The sequence below is a fragment of the Corvus kubaryi genome, unplaced genomic scaffold, assembly GCF_017639235.1.
Source record: "Corvus kubaryi isolate FWS band 111438036 unplaced genomic scaffold, C.kubaryi_AGA036_p1.0 65302, whole genome shotgun sequence".
NCBI classification, from domain to species: domain Eukaryota; kingdom Metazoa; phylum Chordata; class Aves; order Passeriformes; family Corvidae; genus Corvus; species Corvus kubaryi.
In genome coordinates, this window is record NW_024581905.1 from 12,528 (window position 1) to 39,775 (window position 27,248).

At 39.0% G+C, this 27,248-nt stretch overlaps 1 protein-coding gene across 2 annotated transcripts in view; it reads left to right on the forward strand.

The window, feature by feature from the left end:
- Positions 1-27,248, forward strand: part of LOC121673264 (potassium channel subfamily K member 13-like) — a 49,893-nt gene that overhangs the window by 12,398 nt on the left and 10,247 nt on the right. The window contains exon 2 of one of the 2 annotated variants that reach the window (XM_042046428.1): positions 21,537-21,613. The exons of the other annotated variant lie outside the window; for it this stretch is intronic. Coding sequence (XP_041902362.1) covers positions 21,537-21,613 — 77 coding nt within the window. The remainder of the gene's footprint in view (positions 1-21,536; positions 21,614-27,248) is intronic. 2 annotated transcript variants of the gene reach the window in all.

Consider the following 27,248-nt stretch of genomic DNA (forward strand, 5'->3'; position numbering starts at 1 on the left):
GGACAAAATACTGAGTTTGGAAGTATGGTTTTATTTAGTCTTCAAGTCTATGTCTTATCTTGGAACACTGTTGCACTAAAGTTATTGCATATAATTTTAAGACTTAAAAAAAATCTTACCAGCATTCAAAGGGATAAATAAAGTGTTTCATACAACCTGTCTGCAGAGCCTTCTCACCCTAAAGAAAGCATTAGTATGACTCAAAATACACACAGATCTGCTTTGTTTACTAGGTGATTTTACAGTCATGTTTTATAACAAACTTGAACTTTTAATTTTGTTCCCATTAAATAAAAAACATCCAATATCATCCATTAGTATCAGTTTGTGTATTTGCTCTTCCTAAAGTTCTTTCCTGCTATTGCTGAGGCTCATCAACCTAAATACCCCATCGAAAAAGAATATGTAAATCCTACTTCGAATCTTCTGTCTGTGTTAAAGGCAGAGCTTCATTCACCTGAATATCACCACTCTTTTTAAGCAGATGCCTGGGCAGCAAGCTGGCAGAAGTGAGGAGGGAAGGGCCAGTAGAAGTGATCAAGGCAACTGCAGACAAAAAGGACCTCCCTGTAATGGGCAGGTGGGTGTTAAGGATGAGGATCACAAGCTTAGAGTCACCTGCTGAACTACAGCAACAGCACAGGTACTCACTACCCCTTGCTCAAACTAAAGCAATCTAGCTCTCTTTTAGTGTCACTGATATTATCCAGGCTAAATGTCTTTGTGCCTCATTCATAGGTGCTTTGAAGGCATAGGCCTGGATGAAGAGCATGTTCAATGTAGGCATTTGCCTTTCGACAAAGAAGCTATGCTCCAAAACATTTTGCCTTGTGTATTCCTGGACTACTTGCTTTAATGGTTTAGTGGTGCACTTGGCAGTGTTTGATTAACAATTAGTCTCAATGATCTTAAAGGTCTTTTCCAACCAAAATGATTCTGTGAGTCTATAATCCGTCCTAAGATTTTGTCCTTTTTACATGACAATTAGGGCATCACACAGGTGCTTGCTCCTACAACATTTAATTTCTTTATTAATGACTTTAAGCTTGAAGCTTTGTTGATAACTTCCTAAAGAGGAAAACACCTTTAACATAATGAAGGGATCCATTCATTAATGATGTCTGTCCATTTATTTTACACAGAAAAGGCCTGTTTTTCTTCTCACCATTTCAGTGGGAAGTGTTTTAATCCCTTAGAGCGTTTGCAGAAAATATCATCACTTGGAGTGGGTGCAGTTCGTGTTTTCTTTGACTGTGGCAAAGGCTTAAAATTGGCATAATCTCATCATAAACAAGAGTTCTGAATTTAAAACTTCACCTATGTGTATGGATAGGGGAGGGACCCATCCTATAGCTGTTGTAAGAATTTCTTGAACAAGGAACTAATGCGATCCAGGAACGTATTTGGGATAAAAATAATCTCTCTATATATATAGCTTCCCTCTTGTCTCAGCTTCAGCCTGGCATCTCCTGTGCTGTCCTAAACATGCTGGGAACCTTCCTAAGGATGTAGAAAATTATGCAGATTTCTGCACAATCCTGTTTGCAGAGATTCAGCTCACATTGCTACAGCTACACCATGAGTGCCATTGACAGGACGTATCTGGATGGCAGAAAATTCTCTTCCAGGCTAAGGAGTCACTTTGCTCCGAGACAGCCAGATTGGTATTTAAGCAGTCACCAAAGCTGATGAAGAAAGGGCACAAGTGTGTTAACTGTCACTGATTCTGCATACTTTTGGGGCATCCTTTGTCAGTCTCTTGTGCAGTCCTAGCTGGATTTCAAAACTGCTCTGATTCAGTGGGGTGCCTGGGGTGATCCTGCTGTCATTGACACACGCCCACACACACCCATACACACACATACCCACACGCCACTCAGCTGCTCAGGAGAAAATTCCCTTGCAGTAGAGCAATCTCTCTGACCATCTGAGGTGTAACTGTCCATACTAGGGTAAGTAAAGTGCTGGTTAGAATATGTGACTTCAGGTAGTGGTTTTTTCATATTTTTTTTTCTTTTCCTGGAGCTATATCAGCAGCACTTTCACTTGCAAACAGATAATTTTTTCCATCACAGAACATATTTCACAAGGACAAAGTAATAGGGAGCAGTCCAAATCTAGCATGAAAATGACCATCTTAAAAACATACAAAAACACCAGCTCATTTTTCTATGTGTTTATTTGCTTCTAGAGCTGTGAGCTACAACAGTCTCATACCTAGAATTACCTCCCCAGCAGATTAAAAGGGGAGCATTGGCAAGTGTTTGCAATCCTGACAAAATCATGTAAACTCCTGACATAATGAGTAATAATAAAAAAAAAAGTGTGAAACACATTTAAGTATTAGTTTGAGATATTTTTAAGTTGACAGAGAATTAGCACCTTATCAGCAAAAAGATAAATGAAAGCAAGAAATACGGGTGAGCAGAAGTGCTGCTCTGACTTCCATAAGCACTTCTCGGGACGTGCTCCAAGTGCAGGCCACTGGTCTGAGGTGCAGCTCTCTGCAGTGAGGAGGCTCTGGGAGTCAGAAGCCAGATTTTGCCTGGCTATGATATTAGAAAGGTTGAGTGACAAAGCTGTAAGTTAAAATAGCTGTGGAAGAAAGGAATAAATGTAAAGGGCTATGAATTTACAGGAAAACAATGAGTATCCACAGCAGGGATTGGTCTTCTCTGATTGGTCTGAAGTATTAAAATCACATCATTTATTTACCTTTCATGTTAAATAGCATCTTGATTGCAAATACAGTCACCTTTCTCTCTCCTCACCCTCTGCTGTTTTGTCCTATCTACTGACTGGAGCTGTGCACAAACTGTATAGCTGGAAAAACTGGACCCATGTGCCTTGATTGATGCCTGGGATTTGTGAGAGGGAAGCTGCTCTCAGCAAAGCAGTATGTACAAGCATTTATCTAATACTGTCTCTGTAAGAGTCTTCTGTAACCGGGGATATGGAATCTGTCTTACTGGCTCTCAGTATCCAGCCCCCTATTCCCCCACTGCCTCGGGATTATGCCTCCTGTAGCTGAAGAAGGACTTGGTTTTGGCAAAAATATTTTCTTCCTCATTCTTCAGTTCTGTTTTGCAAGTGTTATTTTCCATGTAATGCCTAGTGGGCCCTGGCCCTGTATTCCACTATAATGCAAAAATCACGGATGCAGGTAACCAGTTACAAAGATGTGGGTGTTATGGGGTAATTTCCTCCTGACACCAGCTGAATTTAATGTTCTGACCTGGAATAAAGAGAGAAAAAATTTCTCTCTTGTAAATCCAAACATTTTGTCATAATTTTGTTTATCCTTTAGTGGTAAATTAGGCTGCAGAATATCTGTGTCTTCATTTCTGAAGTGCTACTGCATAATACAGACCAAGGTATCAAATGGAGGTGTGTTTCTTAGCAGAGCTGTTTACAAAGCAGACACTGAGTTTTCTGAGGAAGAAGCTGGCTGGTAGTTGGTAACCAGCCCAGTAAAGCCCTCAACTCTGCAACTGTTCCAGGGCACAGTTTTGGTGCTCAGAGTGCAAGAGGAGAGTTTGCAATAGCGCTGTCATCAAAGGAGTTACGGGAAGCAGGTGACCTCATGGAGCTAGTTCAGACTCAAGATACCATTTACACAGAGACTCCAAAAGTCTCTACAGATCACACACAAAAAGTTACCTGCAGGAATATTTGTTTTCTTCTCATTTCTCAGAGCAGCATGGAGCAGGGAGATATGTAATGCCAGGGGTTCTGCACACTGCCAAGTGCTCCAAGGACTCCACTTGCTGAATCTAAAAAAGAGAGTGGTTTCTAGAATCTTTCTGGTATTGGGACAGTTGGGGACCTTTTACTGGAATAAGGATAGTTTCTCCCCATGCCAAAGGAGCCTGAGAAGTGCTGTGTGTCTGAGAACTGCCAGCACAGCTGGGCTGTCATGAACCTTTGGCTCTGTGACAAACTCGTGTTGGGGTAATGAGTTACTTGTGAGTGCACAAGCCACAGAGGGGGCTGTCCCTGAGCCACACACAAGGAAACCAGAGCTCTTTAGCAGACCACTAAGGACGATGGCTGCTCAGTTGTCAGAATCCTGTTTCTGTTTTGGGAAAAATATGTCAAAACCAAAATGTTTCTTTGAATTGCTTGGGTTTGATACTTTGTTATATCCCATGAAAAAATGTTTTGTTAGAAATTCCTAGTTAATTCTACTACACAGAAACAATTAGCATATAAGTAATTTTCTTTCTTTGTTCCCTTACTGTTTTTCATCTTTCAAAGATGCTCTATTTTTAAAATTAGAAATGAATCAAGCCACTGGCAACACGGTATTTTCTTCACATCAAGTGACTATTATGGGACTTGGTAAGAAGTCAGTTTATTCTGCCTGGTGAAGTTCATCTATGGTGGCCAACAGAATCCTACTTAAATCCAGAGAAAGAAAACAAACTTTTTTGTTCCATGAAGGATGTCAGAAACCTATGCCTTAAATACAGAACCAAATTCAAATTCTCCTTGGCAAAAAACCCAACAGTGCTGATCAACATAAATATAAGAAAGTGAAGTCAGCTTTCACCACAGTTTCTGAGGCTTGTGCTCTTGCAGAGCTCTAACTCAGAGACTAGATAATTCAAACCAGTGATAAAACATGGATGTAGACCTGCAGAGAGGTGTGTAGCTCCCTTTTATGGCTTTAATGAAGCTTTGTCCAGAGCAAAACAATAGGATCCCAATGCATTTTAAGTATTTTGTAAACTTGTCTTGAAAGAAGCATCTTGAGAGTCATAAGTTATGCAGACGTTCCATCTCTTCATATATAATTGCCAGTTAATAAAAATGTTAAAATGGAATAAATAACTTTACTGATTAATGCTCCCAGCAGCAGTGAGGCAGAAAATTTTAAGGTTACAACATGGTGTTAGCATGCAAGAAAGGAAAGTGGCAATGATAAACTTTAACAATATGCTTTGTGTTAGATGTAAATGTAATTGGTTGTCATTACTTCATTAATTAGGAGGTGATCAAAAGACCTATAGATAGAGAAAAGCAAAAGCCTCAATTGCATCAAAGACAACTTTTAAGTACTTGGAATAACAGTCTTATCAAAAGAATGACAAATACTTTTGAAGCATATGACTACTGATTTTATATCCATGTACTGTCTTTAGCACTTGCCCTTTCAGAGGAAATCCAAAAAGGTAAATCTGTGCAAGATACCACAAAACTAAGCAATGTAGAACAAAAAGATACTCAGCAGAGTAGATGCATAATCAAACCCTGGATCAGGCTAAGAAATAACATGAACTGGTTAGGTTTTGTTTTCTAAAATCATTAATTCAGTTCTGTGTCAAATAGAAGCAATAACAGTAGGGTTTTTAATTTCAGAAGTTTGTTTCTAAAATGGAGAATGTCATGTTTGCCATTAGTTTGGTCAAAGAAACATATCCCTCTCAGAGCCTTCCTGGGTCTTGTTTTTTGTTTCAGGACTCAGTGAAGCTGTGGGGTCTCAAGTCAGGAGAAGTTCAACAGACACTGCTATGAATGGTTTTTCTACTTTATATAAAATTGCTTTCAACAACCACAGACTTTGTACCCAATCTTCCTTTTTTGTCCCTCATTATTTACTTGTTCATTTTTTCGTGACCATTACCTTGCCGCTGATGACAATGCAGGCATGACTGAGGGTTTCAGGCTGTGTTGGACTGGATCTTGGCTTCTCTGAAGAGTGCTTTTCTAGGACAGAGGTCTGGAGAATCTCCTTCAGGCTTTTACCTGAGCCAGCTGTCTTGTGGGACAAGCTAGGGGGCTGACAGGAGTGGTTTTTCCAGAAGCAGATTCATGTGGAGAACCTAATAACCCTGAAGTATCAGAACTACTTGTTTTCTTCCTTGGGGCAAGTAAAACATATAAACAGGTCTCTGCAGAAATTAGTTGTAATTTTTCCTTCTGAAATTACACACAAAATGTAAATGTAGTCAAAATTTCTTTTTTGCCCTTTTTCTTCATTAATTTCTTCACAGGACAATGAAGTATAGTTTGTTTTCTTCATCCTGGCATTTCTTACAGTGAGGTGAAGCAAAAGACAAAGTGAAGTGCTCTGTAAAACCTCAATCTCAGGAGAAAAAAGTAGCTACTATTTAGATTTATTAGATTTCAAGTCTTTAGTGTCCATTCAATTTTACATATAAAATTTTCAAAGTATTGTGACAAAAATATATAGGCTTGAAGTTCTGAAAGGAATAAACCCAATATGTGCTCTTGAGTAAATCCTCCTACTGTTGATCTGAGGACTGCAGAATCTGCCAAACCTTCTCATAGCAGCACCATGGGAACCTCTGGGACCATCACAAGGTTCTGTGATTACTGTCAGAACATGCACAAATTAGCAATTAAAACAACAACCCTGCAGCATTGTAGAGATTATTATCTCCTTTGAACCTTTCGGTACTGCAACTGATACCAGTTTAGTTTCATTAAATTAAGAGCATTTTGTTGAAAAAACCATCATTGTCCCCTTTGACACAACATAATGAATCATGGCAATATCAGTTTCATGGTCATGAGTCAAACTCTGTGCCTGAAGTGTGAAGCCTAAACTGGGGGCCTTTCTGCCCTTATGTCACAAGGTGCCACACTGCCAAGGGTGGCCTGGACATGTCACCAGGAGCCAAAGTGACAGAGCCACCATGCCTGCAGACTGTGCCTCTCTGCAGGTGCAGGGCTGTGATATTGGCTTAGTCTTGGGCAGAAAGCACTTTTTTCAGTGCATCAGCATTTAGAAATGAAGATTTCTAATCTCACAGATAGCTTCCTTGCTGAAGTTACAGAGAGGGGCTGCCCAGGCTCTTATGACACCTCGCTGTGAATGTGTATTTGACACATGCCATGCTGTAGAAAACCTGTATTCATTTACAGACCTACACAAAAAAGTGAAATGAACATAAAAATGAACCAAACCTGCAAAATTCCCCTCAAATTTATCAGTATTTTATATGGGGTTTTCCTGGTTTCAGATAGGATGTTTTCATGTAGAAACTGTATCTGTCATGTAGCTGACTTCTGTGTTTGTTAGGCAATCGAAATGCAGGAGTAATACCTCTGTATTGAACATCAAAAGGTGTGTACTTGATCAAAGTCACAGGGAGACTAGTGATGACTGTCAAGTCCATGTAGAGGAATAGAATTTAGGGGTGATTTTGGTCCTATCTGTACCTGATGCACTCACATATCTGGTAATAACCTCAAGAAAGCAGGGTTATAACTTAGGTTTCAACTGGACTGCAAATGTGTTAACGTCCCAAACGTCCTGTTGTTTGTGAGGATCTACTGAAACTTGATTAAGATTGTATCCATTTGATCAGATTTCTTTTTACATTTAATTTTTACTTGAACTGGGTTTCCTTTAATTTATTCCTTTCATTTCTTCAGCCAACCCCCTCTACAGAAACTGTTAAGTATCTTCTGATACCGTACATTTCACAAAAGTCAGCACATACTGTGTCTTATGAACTTACATTGCTAAATGCTGGGCAATGTGAATATGCTGATCTCTGTCAAACATAATATATAGAAGTTTAATCAGACTGCTCTTGTTTTAGAATGACATGAATTAGCATCTCTGTCTGTCACCCAAACTCATATTGTCAGAAAATGTGTAGGAGCATAATTATCTTGGAGATTTCTAGCCCCTTTTCAGATTTGACAGAGACTGATCAACAACTCCTAAAATTACTGAAGCAGAGTATGACTGACAGATAATCAGAGAGATGGGGGCAAGTGGGCATCTAAGCTCCATTTTATTGTAAAGCTCAATTAATACTACAGATATGCCTTTTTTTTTTTTTTTTTTTTAATGCCATCAGTACTGGATTTTGCTATGCCAAACTTTTCTTTAGATTTCTGAAAGCTTTGAGCTTCACAACATATTTGTGGGTGTAATTACTTCGTGCTAATACCAAGCTAGGCATGAAAAGAATAGTTTTGCATTCACATGTTGTATGTAAATATACACACCTAGGTTCAACAGAATTGTAGAGGACTTCTCATGACAGAATTAGGCAGGGAAACCATGATCTTTGTCTAAAAATGTTTTTGCTTTGTAAATAATATTCATCTAAATACACTAGAATATGAAGGATAAGAAGCAAGGATATAGACTGGGTATTCACACATATTTAGATTAAAACTTGTGCAACTTCTGAGCTGGAAATGAAAGTGGATAAGATAAAACTGAAATCTTTCATGAAAATGATTGAGATGAAACTTTTCTTTTATTTTTAGAAACTAGTATATGGCATCCTTGTTACCTTCATTGTTTTTTCTGCTGAAATAATCCATTTCTCCTCATTGTTATGGGACTATGAAAAAACTTGCTGTGTAAAAATGGAACAGCTGTGTTTCTCTCCCCCATAAAATCTGTCATGGAATCATCTTTCACTCTTACACATTGCTCATGATCACATATAATGAAAATCAAGAGCACAATGGAACTTCCTCAGCAGTTGTAAGAAAAAAGTTACCGGAGAAAGCAGCCTTTGAGTCAGTTAAAGGAAATTCTGTGGGGGAGATTTTTCACTCTTCCATCCCCCAGTATAAACCTGGGGCTCATAAATTATCAGAGCTTTCAGTACCTAGTAGGAAAAATCCAGGACAAATAATAAACCCTGAAATGTAAAGAATGAAAAAAGTACACCGATTCACCATATGGAACCACCATTTAGAACCAACAAAAAATATCAGCTAGAAAGAACAGTGTCACAGGCACAGGCAAAAAGGCCTGCTGTCCTTGTAATTTTGTCAGTTGCTAGGAAAAGATCACTGCTAATGCAGTGCTAATAATATGAGTGTATGAAGGAAGCTGAGTTTGCAGCTCTCGGGTTCTTGTTTCCATGTTGAAATGCAAATCATCCTAAGACTTCTGTCCATTTCAGGAGCCATATTGCAATGAAATTAGTTGCTCTGCCATTAGGGAAAAAATGGTGATTTCACCTTTTACAATGGTAATGTTTTTGCTTAGCACATTGGGATATGAAATTTGCTGTTAATGGTGATTTTAGTTCCTCTGTTATAGGGGCAGGGCCAGTGATTGCTGCTGGCAACTGAGTGTCTTTCGAGTCACAAGTCTATTTTCTTAGATTAGAGCCTGATGGTAATTACCTAAACCTAGAAAGTCCTGAATTTGAGAACTCAGCAACACTTATTTCTTGGTAGTCAGTTTATAATAGGGAAGGAAAAAAGGAAATATCTCAGTTTCTTGCCTACATGAGTTTGGATTATGAATTTTTTCTTTATTCCAAACTCTGTATTACTGGATATATTCCTTGAGAAGTGATGCTTTGTTCTTAAAAATAAACATGTATCTGGAAGGTAAGGAATGTATTTAAGGAATGGGTAATTTAATATTTTCATGCTGATGCATCCAGTTATGTTAGTTGTGGTGATTTGTATTTAGTCTTGAAATATCTTTAAGATTGGCTCAGTGCTTTGGAATGGGAAGTATGCCAAGAAATCAGCAAGCTACACTAGCCAGATATTGCTCAAAGGTGTGACTTGATTGAGGTCTTTACGATACTGCAAACAGTGTCATCTTGCAAAGATGCCTCCCTTAACAAGGTATTTTAAGTAGAAAATCAGAATAAAATTGCTCTTTTGGACTATATGGACTTGATTATCTTAGTGCAAGAGACTAGACCCTAAAATTAATTCTCACACTTAAGCCAGCCAAGATGTTGCTGTCAATTTGTTGCAGATGGTTTTGAACATGAAAATTTAAGTGGACTATGCTATCATCTGAGTTTCAGTCACCTTAGAATTCCCATTTATATAAGTCAGGGATGATTTGCCAGCTACTGAAAATTAGTGTTCAGTTATCTCTGAAGTGATGTTTTCCTGCAGATCTTCCTGTATTTCCAAATTTGATCTCATGCTACAGCACTATCTGGGGCCCTTCTCAGAGTGAAAGCGATGAGTGCCTTGGCAGACAGGAAGGTGGGGATATGGGTAGGACTGCAGGACTTCCCCACACCTTTTAAATGCTGTGGGATCTTTACATCCCACCTCCACCACAACCATGCATGAATGGAAGAAACACTGGCTTAATGTCTCAGCATGAGGAGAAACACTTACTGCCTTCTGGCCTTATAGAAATGTACCAGGAGTAAAATGCTTGTATGATTTTAAGGAATAGTATATGAGAGATACATGAGATAGTATACATATGTCTGTGTATACAGTGTTTATGATGTATTTGTGAGGGGTGAACACGTAGGTGTTATACACACATTCTTCATGTTTTGCAACATGCATAAACGCTGTTGATTTGGGCCCCCGGCCTTTACCGTGGTAGGATTAATGGTCTGCTGGTGTTACCTTTCCCTGCTTTCCTAAGAAGCTCTCTAACCAAATAGAAATCATTTGTGATATTCTGCCAAGGTAAAAAGAAATCAGGAGAAAAGTGCTAGCCCTCATGAGGTTGTCGTCCCACATCTTCCCATGCAAGGATGAACCATTTTGTTTCAAGTATGCCCTTAAACAACAGGTAGGAAGACAATTTGGAGCATTTGGAGGTTTGCTCCTTACCTGTTGTGACGGCTTTGCTGCTTGCTTTGTACGGATTAACCACTTATTCACTTGGAAACTAAAGGCAATAGAAAGACAAAAAGAGTGTGAAGTTATCCATTGAAAATGAGCAGGCAGAAGTTTAGAGGCACAGCAGAAAATTAGGGAGAAAGTATTTTGTAATTGTTCTCCTGGAAGATGAAGCATGGAGTTTGACTTAAATTCTCAGGGAACAGCTGGGCATGGTTTGATGAAGAAATCATTCACTAGTTAAGAGACATACATACACTAATGCATTAAAGTAGTTTTTTATTATAGTTTATGCTGCTTCTTCTGTATTTATTTTCCTTTTTTTCCCCACAGTCTGATGATTTTTGTTTCTTAGGGAGACTTTACTGAACTATTCCCTTGGCAAAATTCAAGGTCCAATTGTGGTCTCCCTGGCCGAGGATAAAATCAGGAGGAGAGCCAGTTTATTTATGCAGTTTTAGACAGAATCAGATCCAAATGCTGTGTTGAAACTGTCTTGAAAGCTGCAACTGATGTGTGAGACCATGGGCTGACAACATTTTTTCACAAGGGAAAAGTCAAGGATGTTTAGTAGAAGTAATTTGTATATGAAAAAAGGGTTTAAGTATCTCTGAGATGAGGACTTGTAGCACTGCAAAATCCTGCCTTAAATAATGGGAATACTTTCACACTTGCCATAGTAACAGCAAAATTGCTAGTGATAAAATTAACTCAGCCTCTCTATACTTTGTATTATTGCCATTTTAGCACTTGGTATGCCTTTTAATTTTGCCCATGGCCAGAATATATAATGAAATCAGAAAGGCTACAGTCTAAGTAGCCCTTGATAGTCATCGTAGCACGTAAATATGAATGGTGGTTTGAAATCGATGCTTAGAAATAAAGTTTTAATTCAGTCTGTCTTCATCAGAAAAAAAACCCTGAAAAAAATCAATTTAATCTATGACACAGGCTACTTGGAGGGATAAAATTACTGTTAACTGTTTACCACTGAAACTCTGGATTTTGGAGAGTCACCACAAGCTTTAACAGGGACCTACATACAGACTTTTCTCCTAAGTCCTCATTAGAGCTGCCCTGAGTTAACTCTAATAGATCATTGTTCAGAACATGAAGGTCAATGGAAATTGAGTTTTAGAGCAAATAACATTATTAGGCTGCAGACAGCATGAGTTTCCTAACAAATATCTTCATGTGATTGTTGTAGGTATGAATACATCACACATTCCAGTAATTTTGAAAGAACTCTGAGGAATCAAAGTGACTTTTACAGACTTTTTAAAATAAACCCACACTTTTCTAAGAAAGTATTTTCTTTAGAATGGAACCCAGCAGTTTCCTTCCCCCTCTGAGTCACAAGCACTAAAAGCTCTAATGGCATGTCTTCACGATACATGCTTTAGGGGCAAGGAAAATACAATTGTTTTTGGCAAGTCAGGTTATGTATTTCCACTGTACTTCTAGAAACCAGAAAACTCAGTTATTGCTTAGTCAGTTCACTGAGTTTTGCGAAGGTGACAAGGAACTAGAGGAAAGCTGTCCTTGTCCTTGCTCTGCAGACGTCTGCAGTTGGGAGCTCTGCCTCCCTCATTTAGGTGGCAGGGTAGTGCCAGCTCTTGTACTGCCTCTGTAGCACAGAGCCTCTCTAGAAAACCCTCAGGCTGATGCTTCTTGAAGCCTCCTAGAAGCTCATTTGGATCCCAGAGGGCTGCACAGGGTTTGGAAGTGGAGCAAACAGATCATCTGCCACCATCCCTGTCCACAGCCAGGCAGAGGAGTGACAAATGGTACCAGAGGGTGGGCAATGAGCTGGGGCAGCTCCCCACCTCAACCAGTCCCAATCAGTCCCTCACACAACTGGCCAAAGTGGAGGAGGCTTTTGGGGCCCTGAAGTGCTTTCTCAAGACTTCATCTGGGTAAACACACAGAGATTTTTGACTATTTTTTTTCTATTGTAAAAAAACCTGTTACCAAATAAAGAGAGCTAAAGGAAGAGCTACACGTATTTCCAGCAGGTTGAGGTGTGAATAAATGCCAGAGGATTAAAAAAAGGCAAATACTAATTGCATGGTAAGAGTTAGTTATGAAACAGCCTGTAAATATTTGATATTGTAGGAGAAACTGGTGACAATCTGAAGGTATTTGAAAATGTAACATTATGGGAGGAGTGGATTTACTTAACATGAAAAAACCATGATTAATAGTAAGGGGCTAACATTAAGCAAGAAAAAGTGTAAGATAAATATCAGGGGGAAAAAATGGAAATTTTATAATCATTAGCTATCAGATTGTGGGTTTGAATCAGCAGTGGTCTACAAATTGCTTACTGTTAAGTGTTCTAGCTACATGGATTGTCTGTTATCTTTAAGTCAATTAAAATTTTTGTGAATATTTTCTTATTATTTCCTTCCATCCAAGATTTTAATTGTGTCAAGCAGAGTGTGAGATGGACTACAGTTGGAGATGCTGAGGGAACTGACATGCTCAGTCATAAGCAGAAGAGGGATCTATGTAACACCTCTTCTGGTAAGATGTGGTTCTTGCACAGAAAAAGATTTTTGATTATGTTATGAGTCAATGAGTGATATTTTGCTAGGAGTTATGCAGATCATACTGCATGATATATTTTACCCAATTTAATAATTATTCAGTGAATTAGAAATCTTGATATAATAAGAATTCTCCTTAAAATTCAGGAATACCATGTAACTTTATTTTAACAGAAAAGCTATGTCCAACATGTAGCTTTCAGAATATTTTCATATTTTTTTCTGTGTAATATAAAAGTAATGTAGCTGAAGTATTATGTAGCTTATTACTCAACTAAGCTATTGAAATGATTTGGAGATTTTGGTGTTTTCCCCTAATTTTTTTCAACCTTATGAATTAGTATTTATTCTGTTTTCTAGATAGTGCATTTTTCTAGATTTGTGCAAAGTTTTACATCTGTCGTTGACAGCACATTTATAAGTCACTGAATTTTCTATCTTGGTGTCTGACTCATCGTTGTGTTTCCCCAGATCCAAACAGATTTTTTGTAGTGGAGTTACAAAGGCATAAGAAAGAAGTGATGTAACATAGACCAAACCCTTTGGCTAGTGTAAAATTTTCCTCTGCGAACATCTGTGCATGGCAGATGAGAATATACACTAATAGAGTTAATTATTTTATAAGCTGTGTAAATAATTATGCTTTGGGGACTAAAGTCCTGTCTAATTGATATAGACGTATTTTCTTGTAGGAAGTTGGCAGCAGTCCTTCCCTTTACAAAGACTAGTTACCTGGTTATTTTCAGAGGTAGGAAACACCATGTTGGGCAGGCAAACACCATAATGCCATACCTATATTCCCTGGGAAACCAAACAGTAGCACAGGAGTGGTAAAGTGAATGTAATTCTAAAAGCATGCTTTTGCCTTTATTTCGTGCCATTTACAATCTTTTCCACCTTGTGACATGGGGCTCCCATGCTGAGCATATTGCCTTGTACTGTGTAGCAGGCAGTGTCTGACTGTCAGTGCCTGGCTCTCTTAGAAGTGCTGAAGTACTTAGGTGGTGCTAACATGGGCAACAGCACACAACAGTGGGGGCAGCCACTGAAACCAGCCAGCAAACCCAGACTAGGCTGCAGGGTTAACATGCTGCCTTGTTAGGGAGGCTGGAAATGTGGGAAAGGCCAGGAATGTAAGGCCATTGCTGTTCATGGTCTTTTGCAGTACATCCTTTCTGCCCCCGCAGCAACAGCGTACGGCAGCTTTAGCTGTGGAAGTGTACGTGCAGTCAAATGTAGAGTAACTTGTGCATGGGAAGTCAGTCAGAGGTCAGCCATGCAGATGCCTTTTGCCAATGGGATTAATTTGTTAGATGCTGTGAGTTCCAGTGTGGTTTTGCTGCATTTACTACTTTAATATGCTTTCTTGATAAGCACTTGTTTTATACTCGTGGTACGTCTGCTTAGCCAAGGAATTAGTGCTGTAAGTTGTTAAAAGAAAAGGAGTCAAAGATTTGCCACTAGCTGATAGACTTTGCTTCTCCTATGTCTTGGTTTTAAATATCTGCCAAATTAGGCAAAATGCTTAATTATCTAATACAACTCCAGCGAGATTCAGTTTAATCACAGTAGAATGTACATTCTATTTCCATTCCAATGGAATAGATAATGGAATATAATATTTGAGTTTATGAGTTATGAAAAGTACAAGCAAATACCAGTGTGAAAGCCTTGTGAATCATCATTTCATTAGCTTCTGCAGTTTTCAGAGTGATTCTTTGCCATTGAGTTCAGCCAAGCCAAGATTTTACTCCAAATGCACGGGATTTTGTATACTTCACCCAATGGAATGGGTTTTTTTAGTTACCCCATACAGGTTTAAAATTATTAGGAAATATTTTGTAAATTTAGTGCCTCACCTGGTTTGAAAGTAAGTAATGTGGGGGGACCGAATCATTTGTTCTGGCAGTCTGTCTTTAATATCCTGCTTCATTGCTTGTTTTTTTTCACTTTGTCTTTTTTTTTTCTTTAATAGAACACCTGAAATATATTAAAAAGACCAGGTTTCTCTCCCTTGGTCAAGTTTATGCTTTGTCTTTCTTGCTTCAAGCTACATACAAAGAGTAGAGAAAGAAGATAGAGCTTTTAGGAAAAAGTCATGAAAATAATAGGGTATCATGAGATTTTTTTTTCTAAGAAAAGTCTAGAGATCATTCTAATTTAGGAAAAAGGAGGGGTCTGTGATGCTTTTGTGACTGCATGAGAAACAGAAAAGTGATTTTAGATACAGCCAGTCTAGCAGTTGGGTTTGTATCATTTGACCGGCTTAGAATTTCAGTGTTTCTTTCATTTTAGCTGTTGGAGTTAGGGCAGAATTTGTCCATCAGCATTGACAGAGATTCATTCCTTTAGAATTTAGGAAGAAGGGGTTTTTTTTTCTGCTGAGAATTTCATTACTTTCCCATGTCAATAAGTATTGACAGTAAGAATATTGATATAATTCCAAGTAAACAACTATTTCTTTTCTTAATCTAAACAGTTTTGTTGCTTTAAACATAATCTCCTATCTTACATAATGTGCTCCCTTTCAGACACGAACAGTTTTTGCTGTTTTTATGTGTCAGGTTTTCTGAACTTCATGTGCTACATAGGGGGAAAAGTGACTCCTTCCATATTTCTCTGCATTCTAGGCATCAAACTACATGAGAAGATGCTCTGTGGAAGATATTTGTCTCCAGCTTCTAAAATAGAACTCTAAATAATAGAAAGAATGTTAGTCTAATGTTTTACTCTAGCCTTTTATTACCACTCCATATGCTGATAAACACATTATTGTAGCAGACATGGTGATTATTTAATGGAAATATTTTTAAATCATCACTTTTCTGTAGTGTTTGCAGCCAAAATATTATGGCATTGTATATTGCTGCCCAGGAATCTGCCCAGATGTAAAAGCAGAACTCACTTGTTTTCACTAACTGCAAACTAACTAAAAAAACCCTCTGAAGACCCACAGATGAAATGCTTTCTTGTTGTTCTTCTCACTTTCAGTAGTCTATGACTGTGTAATTAACAATGAAGAAGAAAAATAAATGCTTGAGTTGGTTTCGATTTGTATTGTAGACTGAGAGAACCAGTTATATCAGGATCAGTTTAGACCATTAAAAATATAAAAAATATAAAATATATTAAAAAAATAAAAAGCACAGAAGGTCAGGCTTCTGTATCACTGAAAGAAAATTTCAGATCCATACATTGCAATTGAAAGTGCAATGAAGAATCATCAGTGGGATTGAATGGCCATCCATACGTTTATTCATTTCTCGAAGCAAAGACATGCACTGCAATTTGTCATAGCTTCAAGCCCACAATTTCTCACCATAGGATAAACTAAGCAAATATGCCAGTTTTTGGAAGTAGTGACAGTATTTTCAGTCATTCACATTTTGGTCAGAAGCTCAAGGGGAAGTCTTTGAGACTCAGCCTTACTGCACACATTGCACACTCGCTTCTTATCTGCACATGCCGTCAACAACTGCATTTCTTTCTAAAAGAGTTGAAGTTCATGTTTCCTGTCTTCACTTCACTTTTTTCAAGGCATAAGCCACACACCATCTGTGCATATTCCCTTGAAAGGCTCTAATTTCTATCTGTCAAGCTCAAACGAAGCATCCCTTCATAGCAGTACAATATTGCTCGTTGACACTCAGTGGGATTCATCCTGGAAGGCAGGAGAAAGTTTTGTCAGAAAAGGAGAAATTTTAGAGTGTGTGAAAAGAACTCAAAAGTATCCATCACCCATGAAGAGACAGTTAACTTTCTGTGAAGAGTAAATGTGGCAATTTCCTGCATCTTGTTACTTTAAATTGGCAAAACCAAGCTTGTATTGATGGAACTGTTCACTTGTTCTACAGTGGGAAATGTTAGCAACTACTTCTTAATTCTTGGTGTCAATATTGCATTTTATCCAGTGTGCTAAAACACAGTGTTCCATCTGTGGATGCACATGTGCTGTGCATCTGCTTTGAAGTGGAATCTTGTTCTCTTCTGTGTTTTGTGTACAAAGCTGTAATTCTCCCTTGCAATGTTCCAGTTAGTTTACCTGCACATAAATAGTAGGGGGGAGAATCTTAAAATGTGAAGAATGTAAGATTGTTGTTTTCTAGCAAATTATGCCTGTATCAAGTGAGAGAAGAGAAAAAACAGGAGGAGGAGAGCTGAATTAACAATGAAGAAAAATAAATGCTTGAGTTGGTTTCGATTTGTATTGAGAGAAGAGAAAAACCAGGAGCAGGAGAGCTGAATGTTGTCTTTAAGTAGAATCACATCTACTTAGAAGCCATCTCAGGTTTCTATGAGCTGCTAGTAGACTTTTACTGTATCTGTTTAAAGATGATGGGAAATATTTGGAGACCTGAAAATGTGACAGTTCTGATGTGATTTAGTTCAACTTACTGAAGTTTGGCTTGGATAAAGTTATCCTTTACTGAAAAAATGAAATATAAACTGTCAATGACTGTTTACTATGACTTCTTCAGAGAGCTTTCTTCTATCCTCCGGCAAATAGAAGAATAAATTAAATGGTATGATATGATAAGTTATTAAAGCCCTCCTTGCAAATTTTGGGACAAATTTTTGTTTATTTTTGCAGTCAATTTCTTGCCTTAGAAATAAATAAATAAAGCACGAAACTCAAAGCTGCACATGAATAATGTTTGGCTGAATAAGATCCCAGGAGACTTTAGTCTTACTTGGATTTGTGAGTAATTTGCCGTACTTGAAAAAAAGATTGATTTAGCTGAATTGCCGTCATATAAAACAGAGGTGGATGGAGTCTAATCTGAACAAGTGTGTTGCAAAGGAGACTATTTGTGTAATGTCCTAGTTCCTCCCCCTCCTCCTGAACTGCCTGGACTTCTGTCAGCAAAGTGCCTAAGGAAAAATAAAACAGGCAAGCAAGCTAATGTGGTATCTTGGATCTGGGAAAAGAAAGGAAACAGCAATGGGATGGAGTATTAAAATAAGAAAAATCAATTATTTGATTTACCAGGTGGCCTTTGAGAGGGAAGCAGCAGTATTGTCTTCCTGGTTCCCCTGCATCAGTATCCACAGGAGAGACCAGGACAGCAGGAAAAGGCAAACTGGAGGACACAGGAAAAACACTGCCACAGGTTGCCAGCAGTAGCATTGGCATACATACCTGTTATCTTACTTTTACAGTGCTTTCTGGCTCATTGCTATAGTCATGGAAAGGTTACAAAGCTGAGGCCTGGTGGCATGCATGGAGCTGTCCATCTTACATTTCTCAATACAGTTGCAAAAGAACGGGAGGTAAAAGTCAGCTTTTAAACTCAGATGTATAATAGCTATTTCTGCTACTTTTTGTGGTAATGGAAAGAATGAAAATTTTTCTTCAATGAAGGGTCACACAGAAGGGTAACCTGCTCTTTTCCTGGAGAGCTGAACTGCTCAGGTTAAACTTGCTTGTACAAATTCCTGTCACATGCTCTGCAAGAGAAACTAAATTTCTCTAAAAGAACTTAAATGTGAATTCCCCTGATGGGTACAAAATAACAACAACAGCAAAAACAAAGGCGCCCTGTTAGATGTGACGAAGGTAGTAAATTGATCATGATGAAGAAATCTCCCTCTGCAGATGCCAGCTCCTCCTTATCTTTCACGAGAGGAGAGAAGACAGCAGAGGAAGGTGCAGAGCTGACTGCTTTGCTGTGCTTCTGTACCTCTCTGTCTGCTCCCCATCCTCAGCACCTTCATTTTATGAAGGGTGAAAACTCACATGTACTTCTGGGAGCAATAAAATAACTTTTAGACCGTTGACACATTGGCTGTAGTTTTTTGTTTTATCAGCATTTACAACCTGCTCTGAGAGCCATTCCTGCTGGGCTGTTGTTTCTTCTCTGCTCCATCCCTCTGGGTTTCTCAGCCTCTGGCTATGTTCTCCTATACACAGTTGCCCGTAGCAACACCCATTTGAAAAGGCCCCTGGTGCCAGCAGCAGCACTGGCAGAGCTCAGCTCTCTGAGCCTCCCCTAGTGAGCAGGACTGAAGGAAACATACCTCCAGAAAACAGCAGTTTCCAGGAATGAGAGGGCAGCATATCCAACACCAAAAGCATCTGATGAATCACTTACCTACTAGGAGCTGGTCTGGTGGAAACCCCATCCCTGATGTTCTTTAGAGTCAGTGCTGCACCCCATTTTCCCAAACCCCTTTCACACCCAGAACCACCTCCTCTCTCACACCTGCCTGCTTCTTGTGGGATTGTGCAATTTGCTGGATCAAGACTGAACTGGTTAAAAATACTCTGACAAAAGGTTCATTTTTAAATTGAAAGAGAGTAGGTTTAGATTAGGTATTAGGGAGAAATCCTTTACTGTGAGGATGGTGAGGCACTGGAACAGGTTGCCCAGACGTTGTGGATGGCCCATCCCAGGAAGTGCTCAAGGCCAGGTTGGATGAGGCTCTGACTAACCCAGTCTAGTGAAAGGTGTCCCTGCCCATGGCAGGGGGATTGGAATGAGATGGTCTCTAAGGTCCCTTCCAGCCCAAGTCATTTTATGATTTTATGATTTTTAACCTCTCCTTTGGATCAATGTGAGGCTACAGACAGCTGCACTGGCACAAGAAGGACAGTGCCAGGATCAAGTGGGCAAGAGCTGCCTCTGCTGCCATTACCACTGAGATAAATTCTTATCAAATATCAGTGTAAATTGAGAAAGCTACATTTTTTAATCAGTGTAGCTGACAAATTCTATATTTATGTGGCGATGCTGGCATAACTGCAGCAACCAGGCTCAAGCAGAACTTGGTAGGTGGGATCCACTTACAGTGATCCACTGGAGTCCTGCACTCAAATTTGCTATCACGTGAAAGTATAAAGGATTTGATATAAAGTGCCCATTGGGGATACAGAGCCAGCATCTGTCAAGTCTGTTCCTGGAGATTCAAGTCCTAGTGTCTTTCAACTATTGGGATGTTTCGACTCAGATCTGCACTCTACATCAGGTCATTTATCCTCACTCCAAGCTCCTTCTGCATTCTCTTTCTTTTCTTCCTTCATCCCCAGCATATGCCAGTTCTTGTGAAACCATAGTTCTGTAGTTTTTGACCCACCAGATTACACAAATTCCATTTGACCAAATAGCAGAACTGCAACAGCAATTAACAAGGCTGGACGTGGCGAGGTCTCTGATCAAGAACAGCTGAAGTTGGCATGTTGTTACTCACAATAGTGGTGCAGCTCAAAACGGGGGATTGAGGCTTCAAAATCCTCAAGCCTGCCCCCCATCAATGGTAATAATGCCTTCATTTTCTTATTTGGTGTTCATTGCCCTTAAATTTATCTTAATAGGTGGGAATTATATTATCACTGTTCTTACAGCTATTGCTGTTCTCAAGTTCAAACACAAATTAGAAAAGAAGTGTGTTTGGCAGATCTCTAATAAACATGGTAAAATAGAAGTATATTATAGCTTCTCAAACTGAAAGTGAATTTCTATTGGTCATGTAGAACATGGGGTTTAGAGAGACTTGGAAAATACACAGCAGGTGTCTAAATCATGGAAGAGAAGCTTATGGAAACAGTAGTGGGAACCCAGATTTTCCTTAGCCAGTGCAGTGGGTAGAAAAGTTTACTCAGAAGATACCTTCCTACTCAAAGCAGTCAAGCCAAGGTTTTAAATTTTTTCAGCCTGTCAAATTGTTTGTGTGCCTGACCCAGCTCTCGGGGATCAGTACAGGCAGCACTGTATGCTTTGGCTCACTCCAAAGAGAGCACTGCTGCAACAAAAGGTTGTGTAAAATGGGGGATGCAGAAGTTTTAAAATTATGTGTTAGCATTTTACAAGCCAAAGCAGTAAAGCATGTTTCATTTTTAAAGAAATCTATGCTCTATCAGTTGGTATCACTGTGTTGTGGAAGACCTGATCCTTGGGCAGACTATGTTGACATGTGCTTACTCCTACAGCACTGGAATAAATCTGTCATTTCCTCACACCTGCTCGCATCCCTAAGTTGTAACTATGCTGAATTGCCTGCCCTCACACTGCTGAGTTTAAAAACAGTCACTTCAGCCTATTTAAAAGAAAATTAATTGGAGGATACTGTAATAAAACCTCAGAATTTACTAACCGAGTAGAACAAATAAAGCAATATTAAATTGTACTATAAGAAGCATAACTGTACAGTCTCCTTAAAAGGATGCTTTTTATGGTGATATATAAAAGGTGGAAGTTTGGGGTTTTTTGAAGTTGCATTTTCAAATGTACTGAAAGTAATATTCCATAAGCATTGATGTTTTCAGTAAATCTGAGGTGAGCAATGTCCCTGAAAAAAACCATCCCATGTGCGGAATGGGCTGCAAAGCAAATGGTGTCTGCCTGAAGCTTCAGAGGTGTCCTCAGACACAATTGTTCCAAGGTAAAAATGGCAAAGTCTTCAACTGAAATTGTGAATGTTTTGTAGAAAGACAAGAGTGGAAGAACTGCACATCCTCTTCCCCACAAGCTCCAAGGCCTCAGCTGTGGCAAGACATGTAGGAGGTAATCTACAGAGCACTGCGTGTTTTCATAATTGAGTTGTGAACAAAAACTAAAATACGTGTAGTCATGATTATTCTGTGTTGAAGGGAAACATGTACCCTAATAATGTATGGAGACATTACAGTAATTTGCCATTCAAACTATGTATTTTTAGCCACAGAATCTTGTTCTCAAATTTAAATTGACATCCAGTAAAGTAAATCTGGTTTGCTAATATCCCTTAATGATTTTATGAGAATACATTGGTTCTCACATCAAAATTTGTTTGGTAGGAGGTATCCAAAATTCAATCATGTGCATGACATCAGTTAGCCCAGCCTCCCTCATCTCTGTTTTTTATAGTGTCAGTAAGTATGTCATGTTTAATCTCAATGAAATGCTGGAAGCTGATTAATTAGCGGCTTCTAAGATGTTTCATAGTAGCTATTTTCTAATATACATGCTTTATTAAGTAATGAAGCAGGGTTAAAAGGATTTTCTGAGCTTGAATTAATTTTTTGCTAAGAAACACAAAAAAAGTATAACATCTAACCAAAAATGAAAGGAGAAGATGGAAGGCAGGAAGGATAGAATGTGCAGCAGAGTTGGAATAACATGCAAATCCTGACTGAGCAAGCAGGGAAGCAGAGCTCCTATAAAAACAAGAAAAATTCCCAGCAAAGCCAGATCAATAGTCCCCTTAGTCCTGTGTCATTCCAAAAGCAGCAGGAGATGATGCCATTTGGGAATGCACACCAGGTCAAAGTCATCAGTCCATTCCCCTTGTACTCCCTCAGCATACACAATCATTGGATGTGGATGTTAGAAGCTATCTTCTCTGCTTGTGGACCCTCTGTCCAACAGCAGATCTTTTTCAAGACAAGTTTACTAGACATGGAAATGGAAATTAATATGACTTTCAATAAGCTCACCTGCTCAGTGAAGATCTAAGCAAACATGGTAATCTACAGGCTGCACCCATACCAGGTTTTGGGAAGGACGTGAAGGTATTGCTAGGCCTTCTGCACTGCCAAATACTGCGTGGGGTGTGTGGTAATGACTCACAGATGGTCAAGCAGCTGGACCAATTACTGGCAGTACAATTCCTGAGGTACTTCTTGAAGCAAGGTGTCAGGGTTTTTGTTAGTGATGTCTTCAGTAGAACGTCTGCTAAGATATCTTCCGCTTTAATCATTATGTTGTCAGTTGTGGGTCTTGTAAATGAATGTTGAAAAGGTCCTGATATTGAAAACTGCTGTTCAGAGGATAGAAGGAAGAGAACATGAATTGGCTAAAACATGCATATGAAACAGCTGCCGTTTGTAGCCAAAGGTTGTTCAAGTATTCAGATCTTCTGTCTTGTGACGCCTTAACATCAGTGTTACATGGGCAATAACAGATCTTACACAAAAGAAAACTTTTTGGGGTGGCAGGGTGTCTTAATGTCTTTGGGCTCATCTGTCAGTGCACATTCACAGAGATCAATGGGGTTTAATTTGCTATTCACTCAGCAAGACATCTTCATTCCTCTTTCCCTGAACCATGCATGCGCTTCCAGAATATTTATTAAATGTTGAAATAAGGATAGATTTTATGTTTGATTTTGCACTAGGTACTTTCAATGCTTTTTAGCATGGACAGCACTGGAAGCTTTATTTCTTAACTAGAAGGATTTATCATTTCATAGAATCACTGAATGGTTTGTGTTGGAAATGACCTTAAAGATCATCTAGTTCCAACCCCCCAGACATGGGCAGGGACAGTTTTCACTAGACCAGGTTGCTCAAAGCTCCATCCAGACTGGCCCTGAACACTTCCAGGAATGGGGAGTCCACAACTCTGGGCAACTTGTCCAGTGTCTCACCACTCTTAGAGTAAAGCATTTCTTCCTAGTATCTAATATACACCTGCCCTCCTTCACTTTAAGGCCATTCCCCCATGTCCTATCCCTATATTCCCTTTTCAAAAGTCTCTTTCCATCTTTCTTGTAAGCCCCCTTTAGGTACTGGGAGGTATTGTAAGGTCTCCTCAGAACCTTCTCTTCTCCAGGCTGAACCACCCCAACATTCTCAGCCTGTCTTCCCAGGAGAGGTGCTCCAGCCCTGTGATCAACTTAACGGCTCTCCTCTGGGCTCGTTCCATCAGGTCCATCTTTCTTGTGTGGGGGCCACAATGCTGGACACAGCACTCCATATGGGGTCTCACAAGAGCAGAGAGGCAAAAGCACCTCCCTCAATCTGCTGGTCACGCATCTTTTGATGCAGCCCAGGATCTGGTTGCCTTTCTGGACTGCAAGCATGCATTGCCAGGCCATGTCAAGCTTTTCATCCACAAACACCACCAGGTCTTTCTCCCCAGGCTAATGTCGATCCATTCTCTGCCGAGCCTGTATTTGTGGTTGGGATCCCCTTGACCTGTGTGCAGGACCTTGCACTGGGCCTTGCTGAACTTCATGAAGTTTGCACAGACCCACCTCTGAAGTGGTCTTTTGAATTACCTAAAGCTTGTCATTCCAGTTCTTCTGTTAGGAGATCTATTAGCAGTGCATTTTGAAAAAGATAAATCATAAAGCCAAAAACATGTCAAGATTATAGAAAAACATGTTTTAGCAAGCCCAGACATAATCTGGTAAAGAATGCTATTGTCATGTTGGTAAGCAAAACATCACTCTTGGGACTGCAAGACAGCTGGTGGCTGGTTTTATTTTTTTTGCTAGATTTTCTTTAACCATTTCCTAGAAAACATCCATTGTGGCACTTAAAAAGCAAAACGTTATTCAAAGTCAAACTTTAAAATCACATATTTAAATATGTATTTAAAAATATGTATATATATACACATATATATACACACACTTATAAATATACTGAACAAAAAGTACTTTAGCCAATTTTCATTTTATAGGAGGCCAGAAAGGAAAGGACAGTGGTGAGTTTTGTCAAATCCAGTATGTGTGATACAGATTTTCACATGTTCCCAAAGATCCTGGAAGGCAGCAACATTTAGCACACAGCAAAATGTGGCATCACCAGGTCAACAACAGTTTTCATTAAAGTATCAGCACCCCATGAGCTCTAATTGCCTTGATGAAGCCGAGTTCTTTGGAATAATTACTAGCCAGTTCTTTGGTCCTTTTGTTATTTCAAAAAATATTTTTGCACTGGACCAGCTAATATGGTCATTCAACATTCTAATGTTAATATATATTTAAGTCATATTATACTCCTGACAACACACAGCACAGTCTGGTGTGTTTTTGTTTTGAGGGCTTTTTTCTATATTTTGCACTTGTGGGAGTTTGGCAGCTGTGGTCTGCCTATGCTGCTGAAACCGGGTTAATTTTTCTCTGTCTACATCATTCTTTATCATACGTGTTGAGAATTTTTTGAAAACACTCCGTAAAAGCATAATCTTTTCCTCTTCATTTAAAACTCCTTTGGAGAATGTGACTTACTTTTCTACTTGTTAAAGAAGTTGCTGTGACTTTGAAAGCATTAATTTGTTCAGCTCCTGGCTGGGTGATTTTTTTCTGTGTAGTTCAAAAACCTTTCTTTCACAAGTCTGATAGACTCAGTCTCTTCAAGTACTTCACTAACAGGCTTTTTATTTTAGAAAAGAGTCCTTTGTGGCACAGGATTTTGTACCTATTTTTCAGCATGTACGTGGTATGCTGTATCAAAGCACTATTGCCTTTTCATATATGGCAAACTGTTTTGGACTTGGCTTCTAGGAAGCCATTATAGAGAGACAAAAGATGGCACAGAGTCCTTTTAGTGCACATAGGACTTGATAAACGGCCTCAAAACTTTCAGATTTCTTTTCACACAGTTAGCCACTGAACACTTAGAGTCCTAAGAAATCCTATTATTTAATTATGTGTGTCTTTTCCAAAGCAAAATGTGCTGTTCAGTGCTGTGAATGATGAGGTTAGAAGCCCTTAAACCTTAAACCTATTACTAGTACAGGTGGCATCTTCAAAACTTCTAGAAAGACCCAGGACTTTACTTTGTCATTTTTTCAAGGGTTTTGAAATTTACAAGTAGATTGTATTTGGAGTAAATTGGGCATTTTTTCTTCCTCTGGAAGAATATTTAATGAATTAAATAGACAATACTACTGTGGTTTTGGATAAACATATTTAGTTTATTGAAGCTTTCTCAGCTTCACCATTTTCATAAGCAGATAGGAAAAAAAAATTTAATTAAATGTAGTTATTTAACTGATCATCATTAACAGTAGCAAGTAAAACATGCCACATCTGTGAAAAAGGTATTTGCAAAGCTGAGTGTTGTACATAAGCTGCCAATTGCTGAACCTTCCTTCTTCCAGGCTTAACAGCTTCCACAAGACTGGGAAAAGCTATCTTCCAAAATAATCTGAAATCTCTAGGATGAATCTTGTGATAAATTTCTCTTTCTGCTTTTTAAAATGTGTTTCCTTCTCTAAGCACTAATGTTTGAAAAGATGGGCCTTTCTGAAATCCCTGTTCCTTAGCATGAAGGCCGGGACATGACCTTCAGGCTTCAAGAAAATGAGTAGCATGCTACATTGCCCTCCAGAGTTCATGTAACCTCTTCAAAGTTCAGCCAGGCATTTCACCCACAAAGTTTTTACTCTTGTATTTTTCAGCCTTATCATTTCCATTCAGGAATTGTCATCAGAGAAGATGAAGTCTTCTCAAAAGCTCTGTTGGAAATCTCCCTTTTTGGGTCAGGTAGCGCAGATACCTCTGGGTGGATAGGAGAGCTCCTCTAGAATGGCTGAGACTTCCAACAGCAGTGCAGTAATTGCTCACAAACAAAAGCTGTTAATTCAGTTAACCCACTTGCAGAGAAAAAGCTCATAAAGCAGAGAGAAAGTAAGTAAAGACTTATTAAAATAAATGAATAATTTTAATAAAGATCTTTAAATAAAGATGTCAAAAGCTACTATGGGCCATTTAACCTTTAATCGTAAGTGTTTCAGAAACAGTTTCACAATTTTGCCTCTGAAAGGATTCACTGCAGTTTTATCTTTGTATATATGAACATCTCAGTTTCCAGACATCACTGAAGTACGATTTTATTTCCACAAATCTATAAATATCTGACTGGAAAGCCAGAGATGCCTTTTATCCTCTAGATGAATTCCCATCCAACTGGGCACCTACCAGGTGCAAAGGAGACCCTGCTGAGCAAGGGGGCTGGACTGGCCAGTCTCCAGAGGTCCCTTCCAACCTTAGCCACTCTCTGATTTTGGAATGCCCTTACTACATCACTTGTTCAGTTATATCAGAAAATGCCTAGCTCTGTAGCTTTTAACTTCTCCTTAACATCTTGCTATAATCTCATTCAGTTCTCCCTGCCTCTGCATGCCTGTCTTGTCCTTGTTTAACTGTTTGCGTGGGTAAGGAAATGCTGAGATCTTGAATATGTCTGATGCACAGAGAGCAGGACTGATCATCACCCAGATAGGTGAGAAGAGATTCAGCCCTTGAAATAGGTATTGTGTTGTGGGTGTTTTTACATTTGCAATGGCACAACACTTTGACAGCAAACCAGAGTTGCTTAGGAGGATTTGGAGTAGCACAGTGTTGAACCTCCCTGTCATACTTTACATGTAGGTCCCGTTTTACATAAATGTTTGGACCCATTAAAATCATGTGAGTAGACTTGGT